The 19,843-nt window shown below is 35.6% G+C and overlaps 2 protein-coding genes across 9 annotated transcripts in view; both read right to left on the reverse strand.

The window, feature by feature from the left end:
* Positions 1 to 19,843, reverse strand: part of Hdac8 (histone deacetylase 8) — a 265,800-nt gene that overhangs the window by 190,506 nt on the left and 55,451 nt on the right. For 7 of the 8 annotated variants that reach the window (XM_063246092.1, XM_003471063.5, XM_063246089.1 and 4 more), the window contains one exon: positions 714 to 826. The exons of the other annotated variant lie outside the window; for it this stretch is intronic. In XM_063246092.1, coding sequence (XP_063102162.1) covers positions 714 to 826 — 113 coding nt within the window. The remainder of the gene's footprint in view (positions 1 to 713; positions 827 to 19,843) is intronic. 8 annotated transcript variants of the gene reach the window in all.
* LOC100727315 (ubiquitin-conjugating enzyme E2 N) lies at positions 12,504 to 13,711 on the reverse strand. The gene has a single exon (XM_003470990.5). It carries the CDS (start codon positions 13,663 to 13,665, stop codon positions 13,207 to 13,209), a length of 459 nt encoding a protein of 152 aa, XP_003471038.1. The 5' UTR covers positions 13,666 to 13,711; the 3' UTR covers positions 12,504 to 13,206.

The following is a 19,843-nucleotide window of genomic DNA, read 5'->3' on the forward strand; positions in this document are numbered from 1 at the left end:
AGGTTATACTTCACTAATAACTTACTGGATAAGTATCAATAGATGAATGGAAATGTTATGTGTCACGGACAGGATTTCTTAAAGAAACAATGTGACAACTGTTCCTACAGATATACATTCTCAGTGAAAAATATGTATGAGGGTTGGATAAGTCCTTTCAGTAAGGTCTTCTAAGACAGGATCAATGGATTAAGGCAAATTGTTCAGAGATTTTGCTATTACAGATTAGGGAAGGCGTCCTGGGTTTAGCAATATAAAAAAAGTAGCAACGATTCTGATATTACAAGAATTGATAGCCTAGTGGTGAGCAATTTAGTATGTCTGTCCTTTATGCAATCACTATCTTGAGAGAAGCATGAATGAACAGGGGAGAACTGTCAGTTTTAACCATAGATTTCCAATAGGGCTTATGGAAATAGCCTGAGGGAGGTCGCACTGGAGGATGGTAAACACTAGGTAAGGGTTTCTTGGCTTCTCATTCTCTGCTATAAAGCTTTACTCCAGGAGAAGGGAGAGGAAATGACAGAAGCCTGGCTTGAATAGCAAAGCAAGATTATAGCAGAAGAATCTACACCACCTATGTTAGAATTGTCAGTGATTCAAAAGTATCAACTGCAGCAGGCATTGCTCCTTTTACCAGTTGTCTAGAAATAGTTTACAGATCAAAGCCTGTTGTCGTAGCAGTGAAGCATCTTTGAAACGAAAGGGCTTACCATCTCCATGGTGTAGATCCAAATCCACATACAGAATACGGTCAAATTTCCGTCGCAATCGTAATATTCCCAGGACAGCATCATTGAGATAACAAAAACCAGATGCTTCATCTCTGCAAGAAAACAAGTTGCTACAGCCAGCAGCCACAAAGCAATCCAAGAGAATTGTAACAGCTAAGGATCTAACCCCGGCAAACTAGTCCCTTAAAATACCTCCTTATTCTAAGAAAAACAAAACCTAACTACAAGGTTTGTATAGTAAAAAGGCCAAAAATTATTAGGGATTTGGTAAAGTAAATATTTGGATTGATTGGTAATATTTTCCACTCTGGATTCCAGATTTTCAAAGCATTAAAATATTACAACTATATTGAACAAGACAGATCCTTCCTTAGATGATTTAGGAGTTACTTTTAAAAGTCTAAATTAGTACTGTGAAGTCCTTGTGGAAAACACTGATTTCTACTTACAGAACTCTGATAAAGCTAGTATCTAGAAAGGGCCTTAAAGACAATCTTGTAGAAGATGATGGCATTGGATACTCTGTACTAACTCTATGATATAGCCTAGAAGTTTTTTTAAAAATAATTCTTGGCACTTGTTACTTATAAACCTGAGTGTAGAACATAAAAATGCATATTCTCTTGGTCAGATAATGTGGTTGCCTTTCTGTAAATGTAATTATCACAATGAAGATAAAGCACTCTTTCTAAAGTTATTTTGTTTCTTTCACAAAAAATACCTACATTCACTTCACTGGTGTTCTTTAGTTTTTTGCTATTGGTGTTACTGCATCACTTTATCCTCTTGTCAACTTCACCTGCCTTTTACTACATTACTAAGCCTTACTGATTAGACATAAAAGCACATTTTTTAGCCAGGCATGGTGGCACATACCTGTAACCCTAGCATTTTTGAAGGCTGAGGAAGGAGGATTGAAAGTTTGAGCACAGCTGGGCAATTTAGAGACTTAAGACTTTGATTGATTCAGAATAAAAATTATAAAAGGGCTGAGGATGTAGCTCCATGCAAAAGTCCTATGTTTAATATCTAGTACCATAAAAAACAAAAACATTATCATCAAGAGTATATTGCTAGATATGGTCCTGTACCCCTGTAATTCCAGCTAGTGGGAGACTGAAGAAGGAAGACTAGAAGTTGGTTGCCAGCACGGAAAACACAGCAAGACCTTATTTCAGAATTTAAGAAACAGTTTTTGAAAAGGGCTGGAGATATAAGTCAGTGTTCCTTGAGTTAAATCTCCAATACAAACCACCCCTTGCACAGTATTATAATTTCCTTTTTAAGGCTTCATCCTAAATGCTTCAGTTTCTTTTGCTTCCACAGACACTAGCCCTCCTTAAGATTTTACTTGAAACAGAATTCTAGGCATGATGCTTAAAATGGCATCTTTGCCACTATGAGAAATCTTTCTGGTGTTTACACAATTCATAAACTTCTTTATCAAATCCCTTCATAATGACATTTGACATTCTAAACAATGCCAGTTCACTGGCTGAATTAATGAAACTGGTAAAATGGAGAGGAGGCAGTTGGTAAAAAATATCACTTAGTCTATGTTTCATTAAGGTAAACACTACAGCCATCTAGCAAAAGACTTGGACTTGGATACAAGACTAGCAAAAGAATTTGTCCATGCATGAATCTCTGCAAAGATGAATGAAATAGCTGACTTTGAAAGTTCTTGGATGCAAATGCTATTTTCCAATTGTGAAAAGTATACTGTCATAATACATTAAAAAAGCAATCTGTTCTCCTACTGAACATAAGTGACTTTTGGGTAGATGGCTTGGAACACTAAGTGCTAGGCAAAAAGAAGGAGAAAGAGGAACACAAATTAGTACAGTGCATACTTCTTTTTCTTAGAGAACCTATAATTAAGTTGCAGGGACAGAAAACAAGAACAAAAACCAACTATCCAAACAAAAAAGGCAATCAGACATAATAAGGCATATAAAGGAGTATACAGAGAAATTCTACAGACAAAATTGGCACAGTACATGCACTGCCAATATTGTCAGTAACAAGTAAGAAAATATTTGTTGAAACATTGTCACTGCCAATACTGCACTTAGTCTCAGTCCTATGCTTCTGGAAACAGTGATGGTTAAGCATCTTACTACTTCTTTGTGTTCTAAGAGCTAACCATCAAGCAATGACCACATTGTCCTACAATAGTCCAAAGTAGGAGCCATCCCCATCCTTCCTCATGATTCCCATGAGATTTGTAGATAACTGCCTAGTTTACTCTTCTCTATAAAACTCCAAGCCTTTTCAAGATGTTCCTCATTAATAAACATTTTTATGACTATAGTCAGAATAATGATGATGATGAAGATATCTATAATTCAGAAAGTCCTTTACATCTCTTTGTGTGAATGTGTAATATTTTCCTACCTTTGAATAGTATTACCGAATTAATTATAAAATCTCTTAAAGAATCTCTTTATCATTGGCTTTTAAAATAAGCATTTAAGCCAGGGATTTAGCTCATCTGCCTGGCAAGCAAAAAGTTGTGAGTTTCATCCCTGGTACAAAAAAAAAGGCATTTAAACAAATAGAACATTGTTAAAATTCCTCAAAATAAGGATATTACATCTTCAAGATTTTCTAAGTACTAAAAATGTATTCCTATAAAAGTGAAGTCAAGTGTTTTAAAAATTTAAATTCACAGCTAGGTGTGGTGGTGCATGCCTGTAATCCCAGCACTCTGAAGGCTGAGGCAGGGGAATGGTTGTGAGTTCGATACTAGCCTGGGCTACAAAGTGAGCTCAAGGCCAGCCTAAAATGCATAGTGTGACTCTGTCTCAAAAAGATAATAAATAAATAAATAAATAAATAAATAAATATTCAAGTTCACATCATCTAGTACATTTTTAGCTGATAAGACTATTTTAGTGATTTTGATTTACTAAAACCATCTATTTTGTTCTGAGTTATTAGTGTCTAGTATAATATTTCAGTAGATTTTATTCTACCTAGGTGTATCCTTCCTGAGTGTATACAAGTTTATTAGATGAATGAGCTAACATTACTTCTTTTAAATGTTTAATATTATGAAAAATACAAATTTGCTCAAGCATATTGAGTCATTTTGATCATAATCTTGATGTGAACAGTAATTACTATTACATTTTAGGGAGCACTGAAGATTGAATCCAAGGTCTTTGCACTGATGTCCTGAGTATATTTTAAATTCTGAAACAGATTCTCACCAAGTCTCTAAACTTCCCAAGCTGAGCTTGAATTTGACATCTTCCTACCTTGGCATCTCAGAGTGCTGGGATTATATACCTCTCAACCTCCACTGAGGATTGATCTCAGGACCTCAGGCAAGAGCTCTACCACTAACTCTTTTCTATGGTTTGATTTTATCATGCCCTTGATTATTTAAGAAATCCAAGTCTTCTCAGAAAAGAGGTAAGGTTATTTACAATCATTTTACTTGTTATGTTTATCTTTAAAAACCAAGTGTTGATTTTCAACAATTTATCATCCTAAGTCCCAGAGAGCTTACAGAAAAACTATAAAGGATTTGTTTTTTCACTCTGTGAAAAGAGCCATTCTAACAATCATTAGATTTATTTGGTATGTTACTATTGAGGAATCACATAGCTATATCTATAAAATCAGAAGACTTTTTTTTGCCTTCCTTAGGTTAAATTGGTTAAATGTTACCAAAGTACTGTATTTCAAAAGTTTTATGTTGTCATGGGAAGTTCCTACAGATTCATTTATGTCCTGGCTGTAGTGTGTTTCTATTTGTCAGAATAAAAGTACCGCTTTGACAAATATTAGGCAACCATAGTACAGTAGTCCTTCCTTATATGTTAGGGACACATTCCAAGGCACCAAGGAGCCACCTAAAACTGCAGATAGTATCAAAGTCCATGCACACTATGCTTTTTCTATTCATCTATACCTAGGGTAAAGTCTAATTTATAAATTAGGCACAGCCAGAAATTAACAAAAATAATTAATAGATTATAAAACTGTATGTAATAAAAGTAGTGACTATGGACTCATTTTTTTCTCTCCCTCAAAATATTTTATTTTAATCTACTGACCATGGTTTACTGTGGGTAACCGAAATTGGGAACATGAAACCACAGATGGGGGGGGATACTATATAGTGTTTTCTATCATAATTTAAATTTCTTCCTTTCCTTTCTTTTTTTTTTAGACAGGGTTTCACTATGCAGTCCAGGCCACCTTGAATTCATTAGGTAGCCCAGGCTGGCCTCAAACTCACAGCAATCTTCTTGCCTCAGCCTCCCAAGTATGTGCCACCAACCCAGCTCCAACTTCTTAAAAAATGTTCACTTTACCTCAATCTTAAATCTTTAGTTTTAAAAAATTTTTAGTACATGTTTCTAGTATATGATGTTTGTATTTCTTTGGGGGAACTGGTACATGTACATAATACATCAATCCTTTTGTCATCCTTTCTCTTCCCTCCCTTCCTCCCTTCCATCTCTTGTTCCTCTGCCTTTTTCTCTGGTATATATTTCCAGTACATAATTATATCAGTTAGTGCTTACTAGAGAAACAAATTTAATGCAAGATATATAAATAGATAAGAATTTACAGGATTGTCTTACAATGCCCCCCCCCATGGATTCAGGTGTGGAAGAGTGCAAAAAGACAGTCTATATGCTGGAAATCTGAAGGGTCCATGCTCAGTCCTGGAGCTCACTGTAGAGTAGTCCTGTGTGAGTCTGTATCAGGAGGACGAAGGGTCTGTGATGGAAGGCTGAAGACAGCGTCCAAGGTAAAGGCAAAGATGGAAGCTCCTCCAAAGAAAACAGGAGCAAGGCTTCCTTCTTCAGTTTCCTTGTAATACCACTCTGGTGACAAGTGGCCCTAGGGTGGGTCTTCCACATCCTAAACTATGCTGGGTCAGTTTACTTGGACCTTTTTTTTTTTAACTCAAGCTGACACAATCAGTTAACTATCACCATAAGATTTGCATTCCTTGTGTGGAGTTGGTAAATGTGCATAATACATCTTAATTCCTTTTTAAATCTTCTTTTCCTTCCTCTTCTCTCCCCCATTTCTTCTCCTTTGAGAAAGATCTAGCTCTCTACTTCTTATTATCTTTTATTTAACTCTTTATTTTTATTTTAGCTTCTCAAATAAGAGAAACCATGCAATATTTAACCTTGTATGTCTGATTTATTTCATTTAACATTAATGGTCTCAAGGTACATCTATTTTCCTACAAACAATTCAAGTTTTTCTTTATGGCAGAGCAGCAATCCATTGTGTATAAACACCACATTTTCTTTATGTATTCATCTGTTGATGAATATATAGGTCAATATCAACATTTAGCTATTATGAATTGTGCTGCTACAAACATGGGTATGCATGTATGTAATATGATGTATTTAACTCTTTGGGGAAGATACATACAAAGGGAATAGCTGCATCAAAAGAAATTTCTAGTTTCAGTTTTTTGAGGAATCTCCATACTCACTTCCATAGTGGTTGAACTAGTTCAAGTTCACATTCCCATCAACAGTGTAGAAGGATTCCTTTTTCCTGTAGCCTCACCAGTGTGTTATTATTCTATTTCTTGATGATGGCCATTCTTTCTGGGGTAAGATAGAATCTCAATGTCATTTTAATTTGCATTTCTCTAGTGGTTAGCAATATTGAGCATTACTTCATACATTTATTGGCCATTTATACTTCTGTGACGTGTGTTTATTTTGTCTATTTTCTGATTGGGTCTTTTATTTTGAGGGTTTAATTTTTTTGAGTTCTTACATAATCTACATATTAGTCCTCTGTTAGAATACTTAGCAAAAAAAAATTTTTGTCTTTTTGAGACAGGGTGTCACTATGCAGTTCAGACTGCCCACTTGGTAACCCAGGTTGGTCTCAAATTTGCAATTATCTCCCTATCAGCCTCCGGAGTGCTGGGATTACAGGAGTGCGCCACCACACCTGGCCTGCAAATTTTTTCCCATTTTACAGGTTGTCTTTTTTACTCTATTGGTTTTCTGCTGTACAGAAACTTTTAAATTTGATAATGATCCCATTTGTTGATTTTTTGGTATTATTTCCTATGTAACTGGTGTTCTGTTCAGAACATTCTTGTCTATGCCTATGACTTCAAGAGTTTTGTCTATTTTGTATCCCAACAGGTTGTTTTCATTTTAACATTCAGTTATTTCTTTCATTTTGACTTTAGTTTAGTACGTGGTGAAAGATACAGATCTAGATTTGGTCTTCTGCTTGTGGATAGCAAATTTTCCCAACACAATTTATCGAAAAGGCTATCTTTCATACAACATGTGTTTTTGGCTCCTTTGTCAAACACCTAACGGTTGAAAGTGCATGTGATTATTTCTGCATCCTCTATTGTATTCTATTGAGCCTCACATTTGTTTTTGTGGCAGTGCCTGCCACACTATTTTTAATTACAGTTGCTTTATAATGTAGCTTCCAGTCTGGGTTGTGGTGTGTCCCACTTTGCTCTTTTAACCAAGGATTGCTTTTGGTATTCTGGGTCTCTTCTGGCTGTCTGAATTTTAGGATGTTTTTTCTTAGCTCTGCTTCTTTGCTTTGAATTTAGCATGTTCCTTGTCATTAGTAAGGATTCACATCACTCACTTAAGAAATTTTATTAATATACAAATGTTTCAGACCTTTACTTAATAGTCCAGATAATGTGGGTATAGTCTAACTCTATGGTTGGTATATTCATGGTATATTATGTCAGGATTATTATATGTTATATCTGAGTCTTTTTTCTTTGAAAAGATTATGTTTGCACATTTTTATAAATTAGATATAATATCTTCTTTGAAAATAGGGTTAATCATTGTGTTTATGGATATTTTGTTTGTCTAAAAACTACAATGTTTTTAGATTGCCTTTTTTCTTGTTTTGTATGCCCCAGAACAGCTACATTTCCTTGTCAGTTGCATTATTATTCAGAAAATAGTTGTAGTAATAACCTCTCATCAGATTTTTCCTTTTGGAAAATGATCAGTAATAAGATAACCACAGCTATTGTAAGTCTTTTTATCATCTACAGATTGCTTTTTATACTTTACTCAGATGCTTCTCTGAAAGCATCTGCAATCAGCTACAAGTTAAAGGGCTTTGACTTCAACAAAGGTGTCTGAAAGCCTGTAGAAAAGATCTATACTAGGTACTTTTATGTACAGGCTTCTAATAGGATAAACAACTTTGAGGCTACACTAGTCAACTGAGTCAGGATTTAAAAAACTAATTGAGAAGCAGGTAGCTTAATAAACTCCTAAGCCAACGTTGAGTGTTACAAGAACTAATTACAGACTTGAAACAACTGATAAAGGAATGATTGTGTTTTGTTGGGAATATTGCTGTTTTAATATTCTATTTTCTAGATATATAAAGCACAAATTTCTTTTCTCTTGTATGCTATCTATAACACATCACTAGTAGCCTATGGGTTATAAAAAGAAATCAAATATTTATAAATGGCAATATCTTATTCCCTCATCTGAGTTCCCAGTATTCAGTAACCCTCGTGGAATATTGTCTTCCACTCTCCTTGTGCTGGATATTGGACCCAGAGTCTTTGCATTTAGAGCACATGCTCTGTCACAGACGTATATCCCCAGCCAAGTATTATTATTTTCACGGAAATGTAATTAATTATCTATATAGGTTTAGTAAAACTCCTTATCTTCCATGTTACCAGGACATACCTGAAAACACTGGTATGTAACCAAGCACTTTCCTGGAATGTGGTATTTAAGAACTAAGCTCATTGAATCAAATTTGATCAGACACTTTGAACCATTTTAAAGAGTATGGTTTGGGGCTAGAGATACAGCTCAGTGGTAGAGCACTTGTGTAGCATGAGACCCTGGGCTCATATCTCTAGCACCCTCCCCCAAAACAAAGTGTGCACTTCAGTGGCATTCAGTATATTCAAAATAGTTTGTAATCTCTACCTGAAACTAGTTCTAAAACATTTTGTCACATTGAAAGAAAACCCTAAACAGTCATTGCTTATTCCTTTCTTTTCCCAGCTTCTCACAACCATCAGTCCATATTCCATCTCAATGGATTTACCAGTTTAGGATATTTCTTTAAAATGAAATCATATGATATGTGATTTTATATGTCTGCTTTCTTTCACTTGTTTTTGAGGTGAGGTTCATATATGTCATAGTACTATCAGTATTTTATTCCCATTTGTAGCTGAATAATACTCCATTTTATATGTATACACACATGCAAGCCACGTTTTAGTAACATCTTTGTTGTTTTTACCTTTTGACTGCTATTGTGAATAATGCTGCTGTGAACATTTGTGTGCAAGTATCTGACTGCTTCTGTGTGTGTGTGTGTGTGTGTGTGTGTGTGTGTGTGTGTGTGTGTATAAAATTGCTGGGTTATATAGCAGTTCTGTGTTAAACTTTTTAGGAATGACCATATTGTTTTACATAACAGCTGCACAATTTTTCATTTCTTCCATCAATGTATATAGGTTCCAACTTTTCCATACCTTCAGTAACATTTGTTATCTTCTAGTTTGTTTTTTGGGTGGTGTAGTTGTTAAATTCTAGCCATCCTAACTAAGTACGTATCTCATTGAGAATTTGATTTGTATTTCTCTAATGACTAACAATGTCAAGCATCATTTCATGTGCTTGTTGGCCTTTTGAATACTTCTTTGGAGAAATGTGTATTTAAGAACTTTGTCCTTTTTTTTTTCTGGAGACAGGATCTAACTATGTAGCCTAGGCTGGTCTTGAACTTGTGGCAGTTCTCCTACCTCAGCCACACAAGTGCTGGGATTACAGGTATGTGTTACCATAGTTGGCTGTTTTTAATTGAGGTATTTGTGTTTTTGTTTTATTTTTTCTTTTCCAAATCCATTTTATTTCAAGGAGAAAAAGAAAAAGAAAGTAGAAAAAAATTGTCACAAGCTGTGGGTTTTTGAGTAGGAAGAGTTCTTTAACTATTCTGTATATTAGACCCTTATCAGATATGTGATTTACAAATATCTTTTTATTCTGTGGATTGCCTTTTCACATTGATAATATCTTCATGTGTATGCATTCACTCATGTAGTACTGAGGATTCAACCCAGGGCCTCATGAGTACTAGGCAAGTAGTCTACAGAGCCATACTTGCAGCCCCTTGATAATATCTTCATACATAAAAGTTTTAAATTTCGACAAACTTAAATTTATTTTTTATTTTAGTATTTATAAGACTAGCCTTATTTTGAGTTCAAGAATAATCTTTCTGGGCTGGAGATGTAGCTCTATGGTAGAGTGCTTGCTTGGGTACTCAGAGGCCTCCTGGATTTGAGCCACAACACTGTAAATTTTCGTTGATCTTTGGTCAAGAGTGAGTGAGTACAGAGAGAAATTTTTGTTTCAACAGAAAACTGCCTCTTATATAGCATAACACTGCAGGTCATCAGAGTCTAGTCCTATGTGTTTTTTTAAAAAGACACTTGGGATTGAAACCAGGGCCTTCTCATTGAGTTACATACCCAGTCCTTTTTTATTTTTTATTTTGATATGGGATTTTACTAAATTGCTAAGATGTCCAGGTTGGGCTCAAATTTGGGATTCTCTTACCTCAGCCTCCCAGAGTGCTGGGGTTACAGACATGGGCCATCACTCCAAGCTTTGTTCATTGTCTTTAAGCTATTTTGCATATCTTTATAAACTGCAGGTTACTGATGGTTATGCAAATTTTGTCTTGTCCAGGTAGAAATATAACTGGCTTTCTTTCAGTGGAAAAACCAGTTTTGGCATCTATTTGTATATTAAACAGAAATACTGTTACCTTTCCCAACTTGTCATTCTTTACCAAATTTTCACCTCTTTTAGTCTTCATCAGTCTCTGGCTGGTATCCTCTAAGCTAACATTTCTAATTTTTATTCCTCCCATATAATTTGAAGTCATGGAGAAGTAAAACCTGACGTAATTGTCATGCAGCTTTCCCTTTTTTCCCAGGATTTCAGGAAATCTTAAACCCAAAAATTTAATAAAAGTGTAGATGTACACAACCCTGAAACAGCCCATGCAGGATAGGGATGCTCCCTGAAGTGGCTGCTGCCTAAGGAAATCTGGAGAAATGTTCAGGTCATGCATGTCTTTATATATGGCATCACCAAGTCTATGGACAAACATCATGGCTGAGAACACCCATATTATAGTGCTGCTGTAACATAGCAAGATTTTCTTCCCCTGGTGCCTTAGAATCCACTGGGCCAGTCATCTTGAAGATCCATTTCTTATATTAATATCTCTTTTGCTCATTTTGGCTATTCCTTATAAGATGCCTTATCTTTTAGGACTCTATGAAATAAATGTGACCTTCCCACTATCTCTCAACAGATGATTCAACTTGTTTTCCAGGAATAGTATCAACCAGTATCCTCAGAAGCCTATTTCTTATACCTCTGCTTCATTTGACCAGGAGGTTTATGTTCACCTCTGAATTGCTTAGCAATGAATGATATTTGTTTTATGCAAAGGGGAGAAATTATAGTATTGACATATATCTGAGCCCTGTGCACCCAAAAAAGCAGTGATGGCTAAGACCTCCTTCCCTTTATCTTGTCCTCCAGGAAAAGGCTAATCATAAAGCTCCCTCTTACCCTGGCACATTGTGTCAAGATAAAATGCATGCGTATTCCTCCAATGACATCCTTAAGATGTGTATAGAAGGTTGGGTGTGATGGCATACACCTGTAATTCCAGAACTCAGGAGGCTGAGACATGAGGATCACCATCAAAGGACAGCCTAGGGTACCTAGTGAGACCCTATCTCAAAAGCAAATAAACATGCAGATTTTAGTATAGATGATTCAGTTTTTTCTCCTTCCCCTAGAGAGGGTCTTGCTATGTAGTTTAGACTGGCCTCAAACTTGCAGCAATCTCCCTGTCTCAGCCTCCCAAATACTGAGATTATAGGCATGTGCCACCAAGCCCAGTGTAGATGGCTATTTTGTTTACCTGCCTTTATAATATTCCAAGTTTTCTTCCTTTTTTTTGAAATGGTCTGCATTAATAGTTTCCATAATGCAATAGCTGAGTAAAATAATTTCCTTAATTCAACACAAATATGTTCAGGGGAGAAACCAGCTCCAACAAACATATATCTGAAAACTTTGGGGACTGAATATATAACTTTTATGACAATTGCTTCACCTTCTAGATACATTTAGCTTCTTAAATGCCCTGGCAAACTGTGAATCACAAAAATCAAACTTTAAGAAAAAGCACTGGGCTCAGTCAATTGCATTTGCTATTTCGATGTCCATTAAAGGTCAGGGACTCTTGGGTCAGGACACAAAGGCATCTTGTAAACTATCAGATGACTGCCTTGCCTGGGCAGTGCTACATTCCCACACTGTTTAACAACTTAACTGTCACTAGCAAAGATCTTTACAATTAAAATCTTTTTAAAAATAGATTTTTCAGGCATGATAGTGCATACCTATAATCTTAGCACTTGGGAGGCTGAGTCAGGAGGATTCTTGTGAGTTCAAGACCACCCTGGGTTACAAAGTGAGCTCAAGGTCAGGATGAACTACACAGCAAGACCTTGTCTCAAAAAGACAAAAAAAAAAAAAAAGATTTTTCAATCTTGGTATCTACTAATGGACATTTAAATTGTTTCCTAAATTTTGCTTTTACAAATACTGTATGATAGATTCTTGCATATAACTTTAAAAATTTTTTGTATTCAGGATTGAAAACAGGGCCTTCAAACTAAGCTTCAACACAAGCCCTTAATTTTTTTTTTAGTATAACAAAAAATATTTTACTAAAACATAAGATTTACAGAAGTTTCCAGACAAGCCATACAAAATGGTCACAAGCTTTTTTGAAGGAGGGAATCTATACTTGACTGCAAAATCACAATGTTATTAGTGAGAGCTGTGAAGTTGTTAATGTTTCCCATTTTGGTTCGAACAATCAGCTTGTCCATCTACAGTGTCTAAATAAAGTTAGACTTGGCTAGAGAGCATATCTTAAAAGAACTGGTTAGCTGCTTTTTTAACCAATGCATTAGATCACCATAAAAGTGGGGTGGGGAGCCCATAAAACTTTGAAACTACCTTTCCCCTCAAAATATAAAATAAAATAAAATAAAATAAAGAACACCCATACCCCTGCAGCTAACCTTGACAACTACCTTCATTCACAGTGCTTTATACTTAAAACCATGATGGGGGAAATGAATAAAAGCAGAGGGCCACTGCTTTTCAATGTTTCACGACAATCTGGATGAAACTTCTAGCCTCTGCTCATGCTTTACAACAGTGAATCAGGACAAGACATAGATTTGCTAATGTGCATTTAATCACCAAAGGACTGAAAATGTCTGGGCTTTTATTCTGTAACGTTTCTAAGACTGTGTCCATTAAATGCAAACAAAAAGGAAGGAGTCTTGGCAGAACAGGAGAAGTGACACAAACGTGATGATCAGATCGACTTAAATATTATTCATGGCATATAACGTAGTCCATGCTCTAGCTGTTTCTATGGCTTGGGCTTCGTTGGTCTTCCACTCCTCCGCTACATCATTTGCTAATGGGTCATCTGGATTAGGAGCACTTAACAAAGCCTGGATCGATAGCAGAACTGTGCGGATCTGCAGTGCTGGCGACCATTTATCTTTCAAAATATCTAAACATATTCTTCCCAACTTGTCTACATTAGGATGATAAATTTTGGTCATGAAACGTACTTTAGGTGCTGCCATTGGGTATTCTTCTGGCAGAAATAGTTCAAGTTTAAAAGTCCCTCCTTCAAAGGGGGAATCCTGGGGACCAGCAATGACCACGTGAAAATAACGGGCGTTGCTCTCGTCTGGTTCTGCTTTAATCCCAGGAACGGGCTCTGCCGGCAAACACTGGGTTTCCTTGATGATCCTGCCGGGCAGCCCAGCCATCTTGTCAGATCCCGAGTTCGGCCTCTGGTTGCGTCTCCGGCTCCGCTTGCCACACGCACCAAATTTTTAAAAAGTCATGACAGGGTCTTGCTAAATTGCTAAATCGCCCAGCCTGGGCTTAAACTTTCTACCTTCTTGCCTTAGTCTCCCAGAATCCTGGGATTACAAGAATGTACCACCACGTCTGGCTTGCGCATGTCATTTTGAGTGTACATGAATATACATGAAAGATATGTTACTAGATGCAATCCCTGGATCAAAGGATTTTATTTGTAACTTAGATAAAATTGCTAAATTGCCTTTCACGGGTCTGCAACAATGTACTCACTGTGTTATCAAACTTTTGTATTTGTAATAATCCAATAAATGGAAAAATGATAAAAATAGCACTATAGATGCCCAACTAATTTTCTCATTTGGATCTTTGTAAGGCTTGCTCAGAGATATACATTTTCTTTTCCAGTGTTAGCATGAGTCTCACTTTCATTAAAGTTATTTCGGAACCAGATGGTCGTATAGTTTGGCCTTCCTCTGTTGCTGGCACATAATAAAAACTAATCGCCAACATTTATTGATAATCCGATGCCAGGAAATTCATTAAGTGCTTTCAATATTGTTAACTCAATTTTCACAACAACTCTGAGAGATGACTACTGTTATTTCCATTTTAGAAATGAGGAAACTAAAGCGAGGAAACTAAAGCACAGAGACATTAAGTAACTTGTTCAAGGTCACAGAGCTTGAATTTGAATTTTTTTGTTGGATTTTTGAGACAGGATGTTGCTATGTAGTTCAAGCTGGCCTTGAACTATGTAGCCCAGGTTGGCGTCTAACTCATGGCAATCCTCCTGTCTCAGCCTCTTGAATGCTGGGATTGCAAAAGTGTGGCACCATACCTGACCTTGAATTTTTAAAAACCATTTTAATAAGTATGATTGACATATACCTATATACTGCATATATTTCATGTATAAAACTTGATGAGTTTGGAGATAAATATACTTGTGAAACTATTACTACAATTTGTACAATCAACCTATTACCACTAAGTTTCCTCATACTGTATGTATTATTTAGTGCTAAGAACATTTAACATAAAATCTACCCTCTTAGCAAATTTTTAAAGTACAGCATTTTAAGTATAGGCATCATGTTATACAGAGATCTTTAAATGTACATCTGTGGAAAAACATAAAGAAAATTGCTATACACCTAGATTGGAGTATTGGGCTTTAAAAAGAAGGAAATTCTACCATTTGGGACAAAACAGATGAACTTGGATAAAATTATGCCCAGTAAAATAAAGCCAGACAGAGAAGGACAAGTACTACATCATACCAGGAGGACCGGAAAAGGGTCAAATTCTTTGAAGCAGAGTAGAAGGTTGGTTGCCAGAGGCTAGGGGGGAATGGGAAGTATTTGAATTTGCATGATTTAGGCAGTCTTGTTTATAAGCCTACAAGCTTAATCACCCAGTAAGTAGTTTTTTGTTGTTGTTGCACTGGGGATTAAACCCTTTGCACTGAGTTATATCTTCAGCCCTTTTTTATTTTGAGAAAGGGTCTTGCTAAATTGCTGAACTGCCCAGGGTGGGCTCAAACTTGCGATCTTTCTGCCTCAGCCTCCCTGAGTGCTGGGATTACAGGTATGTGCCACTGTATCTCACTCCAGCTAAATAGTTTTGGCATGACTATAGCCATCTACTGTCTTTTTTCTTCCATGTAATGTTTTTCACTCCTACTTCATGACTATTTCTCTGTCATCATTTCAACTTTGTAGTGTTGATGAAATTAGTCTACTTTCTTTGATTTCTCTTACCTCTTCACTTGTCTGTCTCCATTTACCACTTTTCTACTTTTTCTGTTTGCCTCTGTCCCCTTTGCCTTTTCCTGCATGTTTGGATTTGAGTTTTTTGGTTATTAAAATGATTAACTATATAGGTAGCTAAGTTAGACAGAAATTAACAGGCAGTCAGACAGGGACAGGCCCTCAAGGAAGCATGCACAGGAGATAAGAACACATCAAAACTGTGGAGGTGCAACTAAAGAAGGCAAGTCCTCAAGATAAGGTCACAATGATCAGATTTGCATGCAGTAGTTCCCTAAGAGATGAAGGAAATTTGCAATTATATTGTAATTGATCCATTAAGTTCAGGTATGCGTCAGACTCCCTTGTGTGTGGCCAGAATACCTGGACCTATCCTTTCCCCAAAATGTTTTTTTAGAAGACAATTCAAGGTAAACCAACAGAACATAACACATTTTTTTTGTCAGAAAGGCCCATAAACATGGATATATCAAACCCATATCTTATCTTTAGAATATTTCTACTGATGAATTATTTATTTTAATTTTGAGTTTTATTATATTAAATAATGAGTGCTTAACAGGAACAAGTATCACAAAAGTATTGTATTTTAATATTTATTGTTAATAAAAAAGCATCAAAATTTCAACATCGACAGTTTCTTGGTGTACAAAATCTAAAAAGAACAACAGAAATAAATTACCATATGAACTACAATGAAAATAGCAACAGCACCCTACAAAAACACCTTTACTTCAATTATCACACCTAAGGCAGTCTTCACACCTGACAGCAACATGTTACATATACACATTGCTTACACTGACATCACATGTGTCTTGCTTTCCTGACTTTTTTTAGGGCACAGTTGACATCTTACTGGTCTTATGTTTTGTCAAGAGGTTCTTGTTATATTATGCAATGTGTAGTTAACAGAAACATAAAAATGTCAATAAAATAAAGTGTTAAATTTGTAATATGTATTGCACATTTAGAGTAAACATCAACATTTTCATATCAGCTGTGTACTAGCTTACAAAATATGAGATAACATCAGAAAGAAAAATCTATGTGAAGTACAGTGTAAACACAAGTGAAAGACTATCACAGAAATAATCTTTGCTTCAACTGTCACACTCAAAGTATTCTTCACACATGAAAACTGTGTGTTTCATGCACATGCTTTGCCTTCACTGACGGGTTTTCCTTTCCTTTATGGCAGGCCATTCTTGTCACCTCTTTTCTCTTCCTGTTTTGTCAGGAGTTTCCTACCATGTCGTACAATGTGCATTTAGCAGGGAAATAAGATATCAATAAAATAAAATATCAAATGTGTAATAAGTGTTTAGAATAGACATCAATATTTTTACCTTAACTGTGTACTTGCTTATGAAACCTAAGAGATAACATTAGAAATAAAAAACCTATGTGAACTATAGTGAAAATACAAATAGAACTCTAAACAAATATCTTTGTTCCAACTATGACACTCAAGGCAGTCTTCACATATGAAAATTGCTTGGTTCATATGTAAGTATCACTTATACTGATACCATGTGTGTTTTGTTTTCCTGCCCTTTCTTGTGGGGTACAGTTGACAGCTTTTTGACTTTAATGTTGTCACAGTAAGTCTTTGGGATGCTGCATCTGCTTGTTCACTTGTCAGCTCACCAGTGTGAGCCATAAATTTTTGTGTAGTTCCTTGAGCAAAACATTTTGGTTTTCTTCTGCTATAAATGATTTCTTAGGAGTTCCAGTACTAATTCTCTAACAAAATTTCTCCATGGTATTTTACACTTGTTCTTTTATTTATAAACTATAAAACTGTTTATGCTACAAATGTTTAGGATCAAGTAAAATGCAACCATTGACCAATACTTTGTGTTTTGAGTGACATCATAGTTGCTGCGTAACTCATCAACTGTGCCTCTTTGTTTTGTTGTAGAAAGTTTCCATTTCAGGCTTCCATTTTATTTAGATTTCCCTATCAGTATTTCCATCATGGTGCAATGTTAACATCAGCAGTACCAGTTTGTTTTATTTTGCCATATATGAAGCCAGTATAAATCTTTCTAAAATCCAGATTGTACTATACGATTCTGTTTTGAAATTATAACATTTCATTTAGAATTTCTGCTTTGTTCTTGCACACAGTTCCTGAGCCAGCAATTTATGCCCTGCTAGCAAATGTAACATCAATTTGAAACTGATAAACCAATTCTCTTTAAAATAAAAATCTAAAAGCATCTCTTTAAAATAAAAAATTTTAAAAAACCCAATTGTTGAATGTCACATTCTGATTAGTTTGGGAGATGGGAGCAACAAGTCTGTTCACATCTTTTGGTTTATTACTATACAAATAAGGACCTGATGACTGAGTTCCAGGATAAATTTCTAAATTGAAAGCATAATAAGTTTTTGTATCTAAAAAGGCATAAATTTTCATGCTATATTTTGATCCATCACTTTTCCATAAATCTTTAACATTTCTGCAATCATGGTGAGAAATCTCTGCTCAAAGTACAGCAGACCTATACATGCTTTCAGTTCACCTAGTAAGGTGTCATAATAAATATATTTTAATATGGCTATTGGTGCAATATGGCTATTGGTTCGGCTTGTATTTTGGCCTTTGTGTATTTCACAGAATCTTGTAGCATTTCGTCTGTTATAATTTCCAACATTGAATGGCAGTGCTGGCATTAGGTCCAGTACATTTCACCCCTGCCAAAACCCTTACTGTAATTTTGGACCTAGTTCTAACATTGGACTGGTCCATTTGGTTGTGTGACCATTTCTAACATTTTGACTAGTCAAATATGTACTCCCTTTGTTATTTTCTTCGTCATCTGAATCAAGGAGGTTTATATTCCCTGTTGTATTAGTCAATTCTTGCTAGATTTCATTGCCACAAGAACTTTGCTTCACATGGCCAATATTAAAGTCATCATCATCATCATCATCATCATCATTACCACCACCATCACCATCATCACTATTCATCCACACTACTCTTTTGTTAGGAAAACATGTATTTTATCACAATGGATCATCTTCATCATTCATGCACGATTCACTTTTGACCTCCTCCAAAGCTGGCAAATCTGCTTTTTCATGTGCCATTGCACTGAATTAAACTACTTCTACCAGAAAAATCCAAAGAAAACTTTTTAAAAACAAATTCTAGAGTGGTGTGGGTGTATTACACCCTCTGTAATGCTCAGGTAAACATGCACCAAACCTGTTAGACAGACCTTGCTATATAAATTATCCCTAACAAAAAGCCTCATGGGCAAGCCATTTGGGACCCCTCCTGTCTCTCATGAGCTATTCGTATTCTCCAATAAACTTTTTCTACTTCTTTGGTCCTCTAGAATTCATTCTTTGTTTTCAAGGGACACAAATCCAGTATATATGATATCTAGCAGGTTGGGATTATAATTCTCCTATATCTTAATATCTTAATAATTTTTTTCAGGTTTTTTACATTTGAGATAAATAAGCTTTAAAAATTCCCCTCAAAGGCAAATAAATAACCGTGGGTAAAATTTTCATTAACTTTGCAGTGGTCCTATCCTCTATAAACCCAACTGAGTTATTGACCCAGCACCTTCAGATTCAAGAATCTATACAGGAATGTATATGGAAAATGATTAGGTCAAGACGGTCCTACTTGTTAATTAAAACAAATTCATTTTAATGTGGTGACAAAGCTACTGAAAATATTACTCAGCAAATAAAATACATATGACAGCAGCGTAATTCTCCACAGTTGTCACGCTTTCTGCACCATTTGACATGATAAACAGTAATGACAGAAGACAAATGAAGGCTTGAGAGAGTAGAAACAAGGTATTATAGTATTTGACTGAAAGTGAATCAAGAAAAATATGAATCCAACAATGGTAAGAAGTGCTATAGGCCTTTTTAAAGAAATGGGCCATATTTCCCTATGCATAAATATTCCACCCAACATAAATGGATGAAAAATGTGCAAATGGTTCCATTTATCACTAAGAAATTTAGATAGCTCATGAACAGAATTTAACATTTCTACTACAGAAGCATGAAAAAGTGCCCCTGAAAATTGCTGTAAGATTAATTGGCAGGAGAATAAATTGAGTAGACAAGTCATGATGAACTCAGTTCACTTATTGTTTCCCTTGGATGTACAAGGTCTCACTTTCCTGGCTCTGATCTTCTTTCACACATTTTTCTCAGATGACATAGCTAAAAATGTCCTTCTCTAAAATAATTTTTATTCAGTAAAATGTAGGTTAGCAAATCATAGCCCTTTCTTGGCTAGTAAACTTTTCTTTCAGGCACTCTGCTTTTAGGGAGAGAAACAAATAAGAAACCAAACAGACTTCCA

The sequence above is a fragment of the Cavia porcellus genome, unplaced genomic scaffold (assembly GCF_034190915.1).
Source record: "Cavia porcellus strain 051 isolate PalLab524CR breed Dunkin Hartley unplaced genomic scaffold, mCavPor4.1 scaffold_3, whole genome shotgun sequence".
NCBI lineage: Eukaryota > Metazoa > Chordata > Mammalia > Rodentia > Caviidae > Cavia > Cavia porcellus.